Genomic DNA, 17909 nt, shown 5'->3' with positions numbered 1-17909 from the left:
ATATACATATATATGTATACATATATATATATATATATATGTATATATTTGCACAGAATTGTTGAGTGCTTAGTGAGTTTTACTTCAGCCTTACAATTGAGATGCATCATTCAGAGTTGCTTTTTTAATTTTTTTTCCTACCTCCCCCTCCCAGGAGGAAAATTCCCAGTCTGATAATGCACCTTATATTTGTTTCCACAATCTCTTAGGGGCTATAATGTGACCTACAGGATAGACTGCCTCCTCTGCTAGAGGCCCTATTGAGGATGCTGCTCTGGAAAGTGTAGGGAAGCCCGGCTTTGACTGGTGGGTTCTTCCACACCTTTATTCTTTTATCTTGGAGAAGCTCAAACCAGGGCAGAGGGAGACTAGACCATAGGGATCAAACCAGGGCAGAGGGAGACTAGACCATAGGGATCACACCATTGCTGTAAAGATGCTTCATTTGGCAGCTATTCTTAGTGCTTCATTGCCTATAGTTTTGCTCAATATGTAAACCTGGATTAGAACTGTTCGTTGGGCAGCAGGCAACCCTCCCTTGGGAAGCAAGTACCAGGATCCTTTACAGTCATTTCAGACAGCAGGTACAGCTTGTTGGTATCTAAATGAGAAGGGTTTTTACCTTCAGTTCTCATTGCACCCCTTGCAGTTCTCATTTCCTTACTTTGAACCAGTATTTGGATTCATTTTCTCACTGAGTTCTAATTAGAGTGAAGTATAAAAACTGAAGCTGTTTTTCATGCTTCATGTAGGTCATTAAATGACATTCCTGCCTATATTTTAATTAATATTTAATTTACTTGCTAGGCATATTTGTCAGCACTTTTGAACTCTGCTCAAGACTTCTTTTTTTTTCCCAAATTAATTTTGTTTTCACATGTCAAAGTTTAAAAGATAAATAGACACATTGCCCAATATGTTCATTAGCTGAACTGATAGAATCTTATATTCCACTGCAAATTCGTTAATGATACTTGGCACAATCTAGCTCGATGTGTGTGTTGCGTGTGCACCTTTTAGTTTGGGGACCCATTCAAAATATATGTGTGAAACAGTTTTGAGTTTTGAGAAACTCTGTCATTGAATCTCATAATAAATTAACAGCAATGAGCAGAAGTAACTACTTGTTTTAGGGGCAAGGAATCTCAGAAGGGAGAGTTAAGCATATCTGTATGGTAATAATGGAAATGAGAGAGGCTGTCCTTCCTGCTCTGTGTCTGTAGCAGAGCTGGCAGCAGTCCTCCACACCCTGTAACACAGACAGGGCCCCCAGCATTAGGCTGTCGTCGTGCAGAACAAAGCAGGGTGCTGTCTGGGATCCTATTCCTCTGTGTGGGTTAAGGTTCCTACCACAATGACAAAACAAGTGTTTTGTATTGGTCAAATTAAAGGATGCAGAGAAAACATTGCTGATTTTTTTTCCTCTACTGTAATCCTGCTGTTCAGTCATCATCTTTTATGGTGGCAGTCATGAAAGAGGGGACTAGGAGAAGCAGATGATAAAAGAGAGATTGGAAATATAGAAGTGAAGAAGGGAAATTGCTTATAGATGGATCTGAGCAGATAGAATTGAAACCAGCATTTGGATAATTAGATTACATTTATTCATATGTCTGTTTTCACCTGTGGTGAATAGTTGTAACTGATTAATGCAGGTGCTGAAGGATGGAGTGAAAAGTATTTACTGTAATTCCAAGGGTCCTAAATGTGTGCACTTCTGTCACGCTAAAAAATGATAGAGAAAAATGACTATGGCAAAAGATGACTGAGAAGATATTACATTTTTGAGTGTGCTGATACAATCACATTTATTATTATTTTTTGTCCTTCAGGTATACAAAGATGAAGACAGCAACCAACATCTACATTTTCAATTTGGCTATGGCAGATGCCCTAGTTACCACAACTATGCCTTTCCAAAGCACAGAGTACCTGATGAACTCTTGGCCATTTGGGGATGTGCTGTGTAAAATAGTTATTTCGATCGACTACTATAACATGTTTACCAGCATATTCACACTGACCATGATGAGTGTTGATCGATACATCGCTGTGTGTCACCCTGTGAAAGCTCTGGACTTCCGTACTCCACTCAAGGCGAAGATAATCAATATCTGTATCTGGCTGTTGTCCTCATCTGTTGGTATATCTGCAATAGTTCTTGGAGGTACCAAAGTCAGGGAAGGTGAGTGTGAGCATTCTGAAAGAACTGAGTCTTCTTGTTTCTCAAATGACATAAAATGTAGCTTGGAATATCGTCTAAACCTGCTTTGTTCCTACTTCAGTAATTTGTGTACCCTTTACACACAGAAGATCACCCACATTCCTTGGTTCCAAAAGTATGTCTAAATTTCATTTAGACATTTTGAAATATATTGTGGAACATTACTGTATGACGTATAAATAATTTAAGCTCAGATGCCCTTGCCAACTTGAAATGTGGGCTGAAGGTGCTTTTTGTAAGTGTTGTGAGAGTAGTTCTGATGAAGTTGCAAGAGCAGAAAGTAGATTGTTTCTCATTAGTGTTAATATTAAAACCATCATTAGTATTAAGACTTGGGAACTTATTATTAAGAGCCATTTCACAGAACTTGAAGGTATGGAAAAAAAATTAAAAAAATATCAGTAGCTGGAGAGAGAAAAGTAAGCTAAATCCTGTGAAAATGACAATGTCAGAAGTTCTTGTTTAAAAAGGAAAGGAAAAGGGGGTGTATATGGAGACTTGGAAAGGCTAGGAATAAGCTTCAGCAGAGAAATTGGGAATACAGAGCATAATGGAAGCAACTACAAGAACATGAGGTCAATGAATCTGTGTGCAGAGAACTTGTAGGCTCTACTTGAAATTTATAATCCATACGGATTATGGATTTATGGACTGCAGATTTCACCCCTATAACTGGTGACTCATTACCAAAGCTGGCCTGCTTGGGAGTTAATCTTATTTTGAAATCCTCCTTGTCAGGGAAAAGGGAGATATATACTTCATACCCACAAGCATGACAGTAGTGCAGGAGCACTTCTGTATATTCAAAGGGCTTGAAACCTCTAATGATGTCCTGATGTTGAGGCCATCCTGACACAGATGACCTATGAAACACAGGGCATACATATTTATTTGGTGGTAGTGTTGTTTGCGATGTAAATGATCTTCCGAAGAATGATAAATAAGTTCTTGAATTAGCAACCTTTTCTAGTAGAAAGGTTTCACTCCTCCCAAGAGAACTGGTAAACTTTACATAAGGACACAGTTTTATCTGGCAGAGAAAATAAATGGTGTGTGTTAAACTCTTGGCATAGATCAATGCAAACAAAACAACGGTGTTCAGCTGCTCAAAGGCTGATTGATTTTACTGAAGATGTATAGATACTGGTTTTACTCCTGGTCTTATGCTGGGTAGGTGAGAGGAGAGATGCTCTGAGAACTCTTCATCAGCCTTTTGGGAGATTAAGTGTCCTGGTCTGCAGTGCTGTAACTCTTCTCCCCAGTAAAGTTTGGACAGGCTCTAAGAAATAATGTGTGGCTGAGGAAAAAGTCACTTCCAAGCATCTCCAGGTGGGAAGAATGATTGTCTAACTACAGATGAAATCTTGAAGGCTATGAGACATTGGCTCAACCAGGTGTTTTGTTAGGAGTGTTCTTAACTAGTAGAATGTTCTTGTCATTCACTGTAAGCATCACACTGAGTTCAAAGGGCTGCTCTGTGGCCAGAAATGATTAAATGTCTTTTTCACGTTGCATGGCAGGCAGAGTTCTTTTTTTTTTTTTTTCCCTTCCTCAAGCAGTGACTAGTAATACACACCTCAGCTGGGCCAAATAAGATTAGGAATTATTAGCAAATGCTTGTCAGCCCCTACCATTCATCCCTGCTTGTCTGATCTAAGGTGTCTCTTGAGCATTTACTGCCAATTATCTTGTCTGGTGTGTTCATGAATTGCACTGATAAATGGTGAAGGGGAAAAAACACAAAGATCTTCCCTTTGCCTGGCAGCTGGAGCTCAGTACTGAAACTCTATATTATGTTGATGACAATAGTAGCTGTTTATATGCCCTGGGGCCTCTGTTGGGTTCAGATTTAAACAACAACTGAATATCAAAAGGAAAGCGATTGTATTTAAAGTTCCAAGCCTACACACAGTTAGTCCCTTTCATTCTCACAGTGCAGGATTGCTCCCAGGGGTGTCCTTCCAGATGCATTTTCCCTACAGAATAAATCTTACGTCTGTGTAAATTTTCCCTCTCTGGCCTTAACGGAGCCTTTATTGCTGAAGAATAATTAAAAAATAAAGAAATCAGAGGTACTATTAGTATTCCCAGAAATATTATGAAGGCTCCAATTGAATATAGAGGAATACGGATGCCTGTAGGTGAGGTATTACTAAGTTACCTGCCCTGGTTTCAGTTAGGACAGAGTTAATTTTCCTCCTAGTAGCTGGTAGGGTGCTAGTTGGCTTAGGATGAGAAGAGTGCTGATAACATGCTGATGTTTTAATTGTTGCAGAGCAGTGCTTACACTAAGCCACGGACTTTTCAGCTTCTTGCTCTGCCCTGCCAGCGGGCAGGCTGGGGGTGCAGCAAGAGCTAGGAGGGGACAGAGCCAGGACAGCTGACCCAAACTGGCCAAAGGGGTATTCCATGCCATCTGACATGCTAGACAATATATAGGGGTGGCTAGCTGGGGTGGGGGGCTGTCTGCTCGGGGATAGGCTGGGCATCAGTCAGTGGGTGGTGAGCAATTGCATTGTGCATCACTTGTTTTGGACACTTTATTAGTAGTAGTACTATTATCATCATTATTGTTATTATTATTGTTGTTCTTATTATTTTCCTGTCTTAATAAACTGCCTTTATCTAAGCTCACAGGCTTGACTTTCCCATTTCTCTCCCCCATCCGAGAGAGGGAGGGGGGAGGATGAGCAAACGGCTGTGTGGTATTTCGCTGCCAGCCGGGTTAAACCACAATACTACCTAACAGAAATAGACTTCCCACATCAGGATTAAAATGAATCTTAAGTGGTATTTTATCAAACATTTTAATATATATTTACACTAAAATACCTTTTGAAGTGCAGCATTTTCCTCTAAATATATCGATCTATTCGGAATAGATGGCTTCCAGAGTGGAAAAAGTCAGTATGACAGTATGAACATCGTAAATGCTCATTTTGTGACACTAAATTTAGTTCTGCACATTTTCAGGCAACAAGCGTAAAGTACAAATTGGATGTTATTCTCTCTCGATGTTCCTAAAAATTAGTATGATATTTTTTATCTTTGACAACGATATTTGTTGATCCTTGATGTTAACTGTGAAAAAGAAAAGGATTCCATATTCTAACTCCTTCATTGTGCTCATGTTTTTAATTTCATATATAATTTATATATTCTTATGATAATATTCAATATTAACAAATTTAGGATAAGATTTTACATATAAAATACATTGCTGTGAGATCTAAAACAGCCATAAATTTGTATTTGATAATTTGGGATTTTGAAATACCATTGTTATTTACCAATTTATGGAAAGCATAGCAAGTGTGACCATATTTAATGGTCATAGATCTGAAAGAAGAATGCAAAGATGGACCCAGACTCTGTTCAGTGGTGCCCAGTGCCAGGACAAGAGGCAATGGACACAAACTGGCATACAGGAGGCTCCCTGCTTTATGTGTGGGTGAGAGAGCACTGTCACAGGTTGACCAGAGAGGCTGTGGAGTTTCCTTGGAGATATCCAAAAGCCACCTGGACATGGTCCTGGGCAGCCTGCTCTGGGTGGCCCTGCCTGAGCAGGGGGTTGGACCAGATGGCCTCCAGAGGTTCCCTCCAGCCATAACCACTCAATTTCTTTAATAAAGATTTTATTTTTATCTTATTATTTTATTTTACATTATTGAAAATTAACAATACTGACTTTCAGTAGTATATGTTGGGATACACATCTAAAGTACCCATCTTTTTGTAAGCTAAATCCACTTTTGTCTTTTTTTATGCATCAGAAAGAAAAAAAAAAGAGTTAACTACGCTGATACTATCTTTTTTATCTTCTGAGAATATTTATGACTATATTGTATATTTATATACATTCCACTTAATACAAACACTGAATTAACACTATATTATCTTAATATTGTGACATTTGTTTATATTTATCATATACAATTACTATAATATTTTTAGCTTAATAAACTACATCTTAGAAGTATCTTCCAAGGTAAAATTAAAACAAAAGAGAATTTGTTCTGAAAAGGTATAACAGAATGATCTATTTGAATACTCTGAAAGTAAAACATTTTTTATTTTTTTTCCTGTTTTTCTTTCAGATGATTTTGATCAGGATGGATTAGGGAAGTAATTTTGGTGAATTAACAATTCTAATTCTCTGTTGGAAATTTTCTAAGTCATTTCTGATTTTTCCTTTTCTGTCACTGGAAGTGCTGCCTGGACTCTGAATTCTTTACTGAGGGATGATGATGGGGCTGTGGCTGGTCTTGCTCTTCCAGCTGCAGCTGAAGGTTTTGGGCTTCCAGTATGACTCCATCAGTTCAGTAGCTCCTGTCCTCTCAGGAATGGCTGCAAAAATGTATATATGTGTTCCTGTGGCTTTCTCAAGATGATTTGGCTGGCACAAACATTTTAAACAGCAGGAGCTTTTTCTAATCTAATGATTTTGATAAATACATTAAATTATATCAATAGACCTGAAGAGGGAGCGGTTATTAGTAAGTAGCTGGATGTGGTCTAGAACAGTCATCCCTAATCATAGCTCTCGTTTGTCCCAAACTGCACATCTGGATTTTCTAGTCTAGACATCGTACTTGTGTATTATTGCTGCTGTTGCTAGGCCATGATCTACTACAAATAAAAGTAAATAATCAATGTGAAAGTTTTCTTGAAGATAATTATTGATGTTTCTATAATAAAATTAAGTAAAAGTAAACTGCTTTATTAAAATATAATCACAAAGGATTTAGAAATGTTGAGTGAAAGTTGCAACCTTATGAGATAATGCTTGTGCTGTCATCTTACATTTTCCATCAGGCTTGAAAGATGGAGACTTTTTTCACTTTTCAGCTTTCAGAAACATCCATTAGTCATTATATCCTTTAAAATAAAAACTCAAAATATTTACTTTCAATTTCAACCTTTTATTTGAATGTAGAAGTGTTCAATATCACCCAGTAACAGTTTTCTGATATCTAACCATGGAAATGCCTAAATGATACTAAAATTCGGGGATTGGACTCTTCACAGATAACTAGTGATAGGGCTAGAGGGAATGGCCTCACGTTGCACCAGGGGATGTTTAAGTTGGAAATTAGGAGACATTTCTTCTCAGAAAGAATGGTCAGGCATTGGAACGGGTTGCCCAGGGAGATGGTGGTGTCACTGTACCTGGGGATGTTTAAGGAAAGGTTGGACGTGGTGCTTAGGGACAGGGGTTAGTGGGTGACAGTGGTGGACAGGGGGATGGTTGGACCAGGTGATCTTGGAGCTCTTTTCCAACCTTAATGATTCTGTTATTCTAGGATAACTTTCCCCACCCCAGCCTCTGGGAATGTTTTTCAAAATAATATCAGCTGCAATATCAGCTTGATTTGTGAAGCATTTTAATAACAAGCAGATATGGTGTGATGGATTTTTTTCCCCTGACTGTACAACAGTGTATTGAAGCTTTCCACCTTTAGCTCTGATTCAATAAAAGCCAATACATAATAATTTGTAGAGGAATGAAGAATTCAGTAGGGAAAATGAAAATAAATAGATAAAACATACCACCAAACACTAGAATAATGCAGTGCTTGAGAGGATAAACTCTAAGCTACAATTCAGAGTGAAAAATCCCTGGGTTACCTTGACTTGTCTTTAGTGCAGTTTAACTGCTGATAGTAGTTGTAAATTTATCCCTTGTCCTGCTTTGCCATTTATCTTATTTCTTGTTTCTCCATGTGGTTTGTATGTTAGAAGGCTGCAATGAGGTCAGGAAATGAAACCTCATATTTCATGCCTTAGCAGCCTCCTATCAGATGGAATATTTCTGGGGTTTACAATAATGTGAGAGAGCCTGTGGTTTTGAATTCTGCCATGGGAAAGGAGAAAGGGAGTGGGATGGTGTTAGTGGCTCGGATACTGCAGTCAGTGATGCTATTTGCAAAAAGAGCAGCCTCCATTTGACTCTGCACACATACATATTTTATTTGCTTCTATGTAACTGAAAAGAAGCTGAAGAAACTGTTGCCAGGATTTTATTTTTTTTACTTTTTTTTTTTTGGGGGGGGGGGGAATGCAAGCACTTACATGTATATGTACTCCATTTACATTGAAGGAGACACATGGGAAAAGATTATTACACAATTGTCATATATTGGCAAAACCTTCCTATGATCGAAATCTCATTCAGCTCCCACCATTCATGATACCAAAAATCTGCTCCTCCCACAGACAAAAGCATATATAGTTTGGTAATAATTACGAGTTTTCTACTCCATTAAACCTGGTCCTCTTTCTGGCTTTAAATCTCAGTGAGATTCAAATGGAAACAATTGCTCAACTCATTTTATAAATTTTTATTTTTGTGCCTCTGCATTTTTAGCTCCTCCTGTGGGAAGCAAAGTTTATACAATGTTATGCATTTTAAAAGCCCATATCTCTCCAAGTAATTTCTAGAGACAGCTGCATAAAACCAGTTTCAGTGGTAAATGAAAGCTTTCCTTGGAGTGATTTAATGCTAACTCTATTTATTAGTATCACATTACATGATAATCACTTTTCCTAGCTTATGCTATGATAATTATATTGTTTAGAATATCTAATAATAAAGCAATTTTCTTCTTGCTTCTTTCATTTCTAGATACCACGAGCACTGAATGCTCCTTGCAATTTCCAGACAGAGATTACGTGTGGTGGGACATCTTCATGAAAATCTGTGTCTTTGTCTTTGCATTTGTTATTCCAGTCCTCATTATAATTGTTTGCTATACTCTGATGATCCTGCGCCTTAAAAGTGTACGGCTTCTCTCAGGGTCTCGAGAGAAAGATCGAAACCTGCGCCGCATCACCAGGTTGGTTCTTGTAGTTGTGGCAGTTTTTATTATCTGTTGGACTCCTATTCATATTTTTGTGCTGGTTGAAGCATTAGGGGATGTGTCCCACAGTACTGCTGCTATATCCAGCTATTATTTCTGTATTGCTTTGGGTTACACCAACAGCAGCCTCAATCCAATCCTGTATGCTTTTTTGGATGAAAATTTCAAGAGATGTTTCAAGGACTTCTGCTTCCCCCTTAAGATGAGGATGGACAGACAGAGCACGAGCAGAGTCAGAAACACTGTGCAAGATCCAGCTTATATGCGGGAAACAGATGGGACAAACAAACCTGTATGACTAGTCGTGGAAATGTCGTCTTACTGTCCTCAAGAGAGAGAAGAATCCAATGATCTAGGACTGACGCAGATTACCACTGCAGTTTGAGCTAGACTCACCTAGACAGATATTTTTGGAATACTTAAGAAATCCTAGTAGTTTGAACTAAAGCAAGTTATTTATGGACAAGCAAGAACCTCCTGAAACTAAACTCAAATGAAGAGGACCCGAGGTTTTGGCATCATGTTTTCTGTAGTTGATCAGGTACTAATGCACACTTTTGAGGAGAGGAGAGATGCTTAATATTGTACCACTTTACTCTGGATAAAGAAAGCTCTGAGTTTCCTCTTTACGCTATGTAATATAATATTAAATGACATTTGGCTATAACACCAAGTTATGCCAAAAACAAAGTTTTGCCCCAACATTGCTTCTGAAGGATGTAGTTTGACAACTTGATTTATCATACTCTTTTACAGTGAAGAGTGTAGGTTTCTGCAGAACACTGCCAGAACTATAATCAATATTATCCTCAACTAATATATTTGTAACATTTGTCTGTTCTGTGGAAATTCAATTTAAGCATGATCTGCCTACATACCAAAGTGATTTTGTTATGTCTGTATATGGTAAAGCATTGCAGTATTTAAAATACCGAGACTTAAGGAAAATTGTTAGCATATTTTTGCATGTGTTGAATCACCTCTGTGTAGCATTTTCTATGTGTGATTTTCCAAGATGTTTGTATACTTATGATTGTGGATAATGTAATATACATTTCCAGAGTGTATTTTCAACAAGAGACTAGAAAATTGTACATTCTTCACTTGTTAAAAAAATGATGAGTAACTGTGCCGCATTCATTATATGGGAATAAATAATCACATTCCATTTTCAGTAAAGGGGACATACTTAAAAATAGTTCTGTACTTGTTTTCCTGGGCAACTTGTAAGCAGACCGAAATAAATATTTGAAGAGTTGTTAGAAACTACTGAATTAGCAAACACATTAACAGGATTGATAAAGAGGAGATGAAGATTAAATAAGCTGGATGGTTTAATGGTGCTTGATTGGAAAAGTTTCTATTTTTCTGATGACAATATGTTTTCTTTGATGCAGTCCTATGAATTCAGTAAATTTATTTGTGTTCCTATGACGATGAAAAAACAAAGGCACAGCAACACAAGTTAATGGCTTCCTGAAGGTAAGTTTATGGCAAAACTGAGCCTAAAATCCAGCCCATAGTTTCTTCTTTTCCCATTAGTGATATATTACTACCCCAATTTTTGCTTTCCTGAACTTCGGAGGAATGCTGTCATTTTCTTCACTAGAAGCAGATTTGTTTACCAGATATCTTCCTAGTAACTTTGTTCTTTATACAAAATCATGACTAATGAGGGTACCTTCACGGCATAGCAAATTTTCTCAGAAAAAATGACTAGTTTAGTTGTACTGGAGTAACCAACTAAAAATCCTTTATGCACACAGGTGCAAATTGTGATATTTACTTTTGTAGCTGGCAGTGCAGTTCTTGTGGAAATGCTGTGGAAATTCATCCCTCTGGATAACTTCAGCATCTTTTATTATTAATACAGTGACATACATCTAATATTTTTGGTACCAGGTGAACAAATACAGTGCTCCTACATTCACCTCGCAGCACCAGACCAGTCCCGAAGAGTCCCTGGTGTCTACAGCCCTCTGGTGGTGCTGCCCTGTGGAGCACAGGCATGAGGTTCAGGCTGTGGAGTTTGGTGCTTGAAAACCAACTGCTGTCATGCAATTATATTTGTAAATGAAAATATTGAAGATAATCCGTTCTGGATAAGTCTAGAACTTTCTATTTTATTTTATTTTATTTTATTTTATTTTATTTTATTTTATTTTATTTTATTTTATTTTATTTTATTTTATTTTATTTTATTTTATTCTGTATGATAACAGCATAGCTGACCTCAGGATATTTGATTTGCAAGAGGAAATGAATGAGGTTCACAAAACTGACATTATGATTCTTTATGTTCTACTCTGTTTCTCCATCTCTCTCCTTTTTTTTTTTTTCTCTTGTTTTCCTTTCCCTTTTTCTTTTCCTTTCCTTTTATAATTTTAATTTTAATTAATTTTAATTTTAATTTATCTCTATCTCTATCTCTATCTATCTCTATTTTTACTTATTTTTATTTTTTATTTTCATTTCTATTTTATTTTTGGAATGTGTCTCTGTATCGCGCATAAACATTTCTAGATAATGTTCTAACCTTTAACTAATTTAACTAACTTTACTTTTTTTAACAAAAATGGAATATTTGGGTAAAAATTAATGGTCAGATATATTTATCAAGTTAGCAGTAAATGTACTATGAAAGAACTGGGCCCTAATGAATTATTTTTATTCCAAATAACTTTTTTATTTGTTTGTTTCATTTTTTAGTATTGTGTTGCATATGTATATCTGTATTACAGTAGAATTATTGCTCTGTACATTATGTACAGTGCTCTGCATTGCAATGAAAAAGCAATGTTCTGTATTTGTAAAAAAAAAAAGAGCATTCTAATTGTCTTTGTGTGTGTGTGTGTGTGATTATGTTTTTGAGAAATTAGAGCATTTTCTGTACCACAGTTGGAGGAAAGAACAAGATCCTAACAATTTTTCTGTGGTATGGGTATGAAAAGGCTTGAAAAGTGATGTAAAATGTGTTCTAAAGATTTCTTTCCATAAAATATTAACAGTCAAATTAGTCCTGATGCAGCAGAAGGTTGGAGGTTTTCTCATAAAATTAGGTGTCTTACAACACTTTGTTGAAAAGCAGGTTATTGAAAAGCTGGCCAAGATTTTTTTTATTTTTTATTTATTTATTTATTTTTTATAGCTGGGAAAATATATAAAAATAGAATAATATTATGGTGTTGCTACTGGACCTGCTTCCAGTTGATTACATTCCCATTGTTTGTTCAGCAGTTCCCAGACTGGAGTGACCAGTTGGCAAAAACAATCATTCTCACAGGGACATGCACGGTGACTATGGAAACCTGTATTTAAGCCTTGTAAAATACCTTACTTTCTCTGCAATACTGGAGAAATGTTTTGCCTTCACTGTTGTGTAGCCACCTATCTCCAGGAGGCAGTGAGAGGTGAAGAATGGGGGTGAGGGCTGCCTAGCCCAGCCCTGGCTGTGCTGGGCAGGGGACAGGACAGCAGGGACAGGCTCTGCTGTCGCACAGCTCCTGCAGGAAGGCAGCGTGGGGAGATTTGTGCAGGCAGCCTGACAATCAGCCATACTTCTGGCAGCCGGCCTCACCTCTCTTGCTTACAGGGGTTCTAAAAATTTGGTGTTGTCATTTGACCTGATAGCGGGGGCAACTTCCCATTTCATGTTAGGGAATCACTTTGTGTGTTCCTTGCTTCTTTCCATTTAAAAATCCTTGATATGGAAAACAGTGAACAAGGTTCTGATCCAGTGCTTTTGTCTGTGCTTCAGAAAACACAGCAAAAGAGAATTACCACTGAGTTACTGATGCCTGCAGACCAAACATCATCTCTGAGATCTCAGACTTCTGCTGTGTAGAGGTACCAGATTAATGAGAGAGTGGAGGGCTATTTCACTCTCTCCTCTCTTTCCATTCTAAGTTTAGCTAAGATTTAAATATTTTACAGTTGCCACCAGACAAGCCCTATTTAATTAATTTTAATTCTGTGGATTTTTTGATGCAGTTTGAAAAACGTGTAAAAAAAAAAAAAAAAAAAACAACAAACAAACACAAAACTAGAAAACTTACTCAAATATCTCTAATCCTGGGGATTTAACTGAGTCCATGGATATTTGTGTATCAGAATTCTACCATAAGGAATTATAGTGGTTTTCTCCTCCTCTTCTTCCTTCTCCTCCTCTTTTTCTCTTCCTCCTCTTCTTCTTCTAGCTGGGAAAACACCTAGTAAAATCCCTGTGTGTCAAATGTCCTTCACTTTCTGTAATGCTAAATATTTTCTACAAGTTGAAAGTGTCTTTGTTTAAATATGAAATCTATTGCCTAGGTTTGACATCACCGTCTAAAAACCAAGGTGGTCACAAAGTGTTCCTTCAGCTACAGCTCAGTAGCTTGTTTCTTATTGTCCACGGCTACATTATACCATATTCAAGCTGAGGCCACACCAATGCTAAATACAGTGGGAGAATTATGTCTTTTGACTGTCTGTCTGTGCTGTATTTAATAAACCCCAAACTGCAGTTTGCCCTCTTGGCTGCCAGGGCACGCTGCTGGCTCATGTTCAGCCTGCTGTCAACCAGCACCCCCCAGGTCCCTGATGAGATGCTCTCCAGCCACTTCTCTCCCAGTCTAGTCTGTACCTGTGTCTGACATTAATCCATCCTAGGTGCAGAACCTGGCATTTTCCTTTGTTAAGCTTTGTGATGTATGTGTGCATGAGAAATAACTTCCCTTCGCATGTATGTGCACATGCATGTGTATGTGGAAAACTGTTTAGTCCCTCATTCCTAGTACATTCAGCATACATTAAATTGAAAAGGAATGAAATATCATCATGCAGTTTTGTAACTACGTGGATAAATAAAATATTAAAATAAGATTATGCATCATTACTACAATACAAAAAATGAGAGAGATTTTCTGCTGCTGTATGTGTAGGGGAACTGCTAAGTTTTCAGGCAGTTACTGCTCTAGATTGAGGCGATTAATGCTGAGAGATGATATCTTGTATTTTCAGTTTAACATATGCCAAATTAGTTAACTTAAGCTACCATTCATGCTGTCATACATTCAAAAACTGGGCAGAAGAGGAATCTTTAGAGTTGCATAAAACATTTTCATTTCCATGTTTTTCTGTTCTGATACCAGATGGGACCAAAAGAGCAAGTTTCACATGCTGTGAGAACAGTCAGATTTTGTATTATTTCCAGTATACTAAGAGAAAAACTTGTAATCTGTGTTGCTCACTATCACAGAGCTAAGACAAGTATGCAATATTTAAGGTGTTTCAGGGAAAAGCTATGAATCTTAAGTGTCCTGGGGGAGAAATAATGTCACAAAAAACATCAATATTAGTTCTGTTTCCTATACTAAGTAACAATCATTTTCTAATAGGAAATATAGACAGTAATTGGGAGTTTTATTCAAATAGCCTGTTGCATTTAAATTCCATATTTTACTTAGTGAAAGCAAAGAGGCTAAACTAATATATATATATTAGTTTATATATATATAAAAACACATATATTTTTTTTTCCAAGTCAGAGCAGCACTCTGAACTGTTCAATTAAGACACTCAAGAGAGTGGAACCTATGTCCCAAGAGGCAAGGAAGGTGTTTTCAAAAGTATGCATGCAATGATACTTCTTGGGCCTTGGGTGTCTTATCTCATTGGTGCCTTTAAACATCTCCTCCCCACAGTAATATAACCTTTTATTTTCAAGACAAACTCTGTTAATTAATTCAAGAGAAGACAATGATCATTATATTTTAAAAAAGGATCTTAGACTTGAAAAACTAAAATGTCAATGAAGTGGTGTTATTTTACTACGGATAAAGAAGCAGCCCCTGAAGTGTTGCCCAACATCCCAAACTGCTTTCCAAGTTCAAAGAGAATGTTCTTTAAAAGCAGCCATCTTTTAGAAAACAGAACTTTCTCTAAAAATTCAGACCTTCCTAGTTCTGCCAAGTTATGATCAATAAACAGACCATTACTGAAATGACAAAATCACTTGTTAGAACATGCTTGATAGACTCCATATTAAAATATTGAAATGCCATTGTTCTGCTTGCAGCTGTTGTAATCAGCTAGAATCTACATATTAACTTATAATCTACATATTAACTTTTAGAAAAAATGTAGATGTTTTTAGAAAACATCTACACATTAGCTTTTAGCTAGATATATTCTTGTCTTTCTAAACAACTGTGGCTGTGTAATAGGAAGGAGATGTGTAGTAACACATTTTTGAGGGATATGAACTGTGGAAACAATAGAAAAAAGAGAAGAAAGTGCAGCAAAGCTAATTTATCTCACTGAATGATGAAGACTGGGTAGAAGGAAGGAAGGAAGGAAGGAAGGAAGGAAGGAAGGAAGGAAGGAAGGAAGGAAGGAAGGAAGGAAGGAAGGAAGCGGGGATGATGGAGGGAAGAAGATACAATTAATCTTTCCTTTCTATACTCTTTTTGTATAAGTTTATGCATATATATACACATATAATTTTGCAAATGATACAAGTGGGGCATTGTCAAGAAAGAAAAAATTATTCTGGACTACTGTTTACTGGACTACTGATTTCAAAGTGCTTGTTTGAAGGTTGATTTAGTATTGCTCTTTGGTACGGTCTGGTTGTTCCTTACGCAGACTGATAAAAGTCTCAAGAATATTTTCCCTGTCCCACCTTCTCAGAGATGTGATATTTCTGAATTGCTAGAATTCTGTTCCATCTCCAGATACTTTTGATGCCGTCTAAAAGACAGAGCTCCATTCTGAAGGTAGAACAGCATGAGCAGCAAGCTTTTTGAAACATGTGAAATGGTAAAACCAGGAGACAACAGAGAAATGACAGCCTGGTTTTGAGTCACTCCAAATGTAATGATTGAGCAATACCTTTGCATGTCAATATATTGAGAGGAAAATTTACAGAACATTATCCAGTGAAATAAAATGCTAAAACCTCACAGTAATTTGAGCCAGAGTTTCTCTTTGTGCCAGTAGCGCAATGTAGCCCATGCAGAGAACAGAGTCAGGGAATTATGCTGGGATTATTATTATTTTTTAATTTATCATCAGTTCTTAACACAACCACTGTAGATCTGTTTTTTTTTCCACTGATATATTTTCTTCAGAAAATGTGGATTCAGCAGAACTCATTAAGCTTGTGATAATTTACCTAACATGTCAAATAAAGAAATTCTTTTTGCCTGTTTAGCATCAAAGTGCTTCATGTTTAACAGTATCTTGCAGATATATAGTATCTGCAATAAAGTATTGAGTGCATCAATTAATCACCAGAGTGATAAACTCAAAGATGTTTCAAGTGGATGAAGCAAAGTATTCTGGCTTGTTTTGTTTCTTGAAAAATCCTGAAAGTTTGACTGCTTGTCTTAATTCAGAACCAAATGGAAAGCTTCAGAATTTCCGACAGAACAAGGAATTTTCTCTTTCACTATAGCCTTTACATTATTGCTACCACTCAGGAAAATGACCTGGCTGCCATTTGTATGGTAACATCCACCAGCAGAAGAATATGGACCAGGCAAGCTGGTGAGAAGATTTTCCTGAGTAGATTAGAATCTGCCTGTGTATAAATACAAAAAAGCTGTAGCTGAATAATCCTGCCCAAAAAATCAGAGCTTAGCGCAATGTCATCATAACGCCGTCAAACAAATAAATGTACAGGATACAACTTTGCACTATGTGAATTTTTCAGCTTTGATTTCCTTAGCTAAGTTAAGGTTACTAAGGAAGTGAGCTGAATGAGTCCCATGACACAAAGATGAAAATGAACATCAAGAGGCAATAAAGATAATCTGTCACCATAGTACAAGAATAAAGATATGGCTTTTGAAGTTGGAAGTTGAAATTGAAATTGAAACCTCATGAATAAAAGAACTTTTGCCATTACATGAAATTAAAGCCCATGGCTCAGTCATAGTCCAAAAGAATTATCTATGTAGTTGAATCAGAAAGTTAGAAGGATGAAAACCTTCATGTTTTCAAACACCATTTCAGGCAGTAAGCCAACACTAAAGCAGGCAGGAGCATAAGACAAATTCTGGTTTATAGGACAAATAACAGGTATTAACAATTACCACCAGGGAAGTTGGTGTCCATCTTCGTTTCAAGTCCCCTATCAGAACAGCAAAGCATTTTATGGACGTTGCTCTGGGAAGAACATCCAGGAATTTTAGGCTGAACAACACTGTCTGATGGGAAAGGAAATTATTATCAAGAAGCAGCTTTTCTTTAAGACAAAGAAATAAAAATTTTGAAATGGAAACTAAAATGGCAACTATACTCAGGAAAGGAATAGCTGATGATGTACTTTGGTGTATGTGCCAAGGCATTCTAAATCTGCTAGATAATAAACGAGTGTTAATTTAGGAAGGTGAAAAAAGAAAAGATGGATATTTTCATGAAGTATGTTCTGGGGAATAAAGTCTCATAACAATGTTAATTTACCAGTTAATCTTAACAGATAATAATATTCTCCTCATATATTTATATTCTCTCCTACATTTTAATCTATACACAACTTTTAAAAAATTTGTCACCATAATGCCAGTATTCTACTATGCATGAAATGATCTAATTTTGAAAAACAGAAGAGGTGAAAACCATGTTTTCTCCTTCAGTATCTGAAACAGTGCTTTGTATGTGTGATGGGGATAATTGACAAAATAATCCTGTTTTCAAAAGGCATATGTTTTGGCCATATCTTCAAAATCAATACAAATATTTGTCTCAAATTATCCATGTGACTGATTATAATGTAACTGGGAAAGTAAACATTTTCTCCCTCCTGCTGTGTCCATACCACATGCAAACAGTAGGACGTT

The 17909-nt window shown here is 36.8% G+C and overlaps 1 protein-coding gene across 1 annotated transcript in view; it reads left to right on the top strand.

Annotated features, from left to right (window-relative positions):
* Nucleotides 1-16209, top strand: part of OPRK1 (opioid receptor kappa 1) — a 30524-nt gene extending 14315 nt beyond the window's left edge. Inside the window, exons 3-4 of the mRNA XM_068671856.1 lie at nucleotides 1833-2185; nucleotides 8850-16209. Of these exons, the coding sequence (XP_068527957.1) occupies nucleotides 1833-2185; nucleotides 8850-9382 (886 nt within the window). The 3' untranslated portion in view covers nucleotides 9383-16209. The remainder of the gene's footprint in view (nucleotides 1-1832; nucleotides 2186-8849) is intronic.
* The last annotated feature ends 1700 nt before the right edge of the window (nucleotides 16210-17909 follow it).

This window comes from Anas acuta, chromosome 2, assembly GCF_963932015.1.
Source record: "Anas acuta chromosome 2, bAnaAcu1.1, whole genome shotgun sequence".
Classification (NCBI taxonomy): Eukaryota; Metazoa; Chordata; class Aves; order Anseriformes; family Anatidae; genus Anas; species Anas acuta.
The sequence above is the reverse complement of the archived record's forward strand: the minus strand, read 5'-3'. Positions and strand labels throughout refer to the sequence as shown.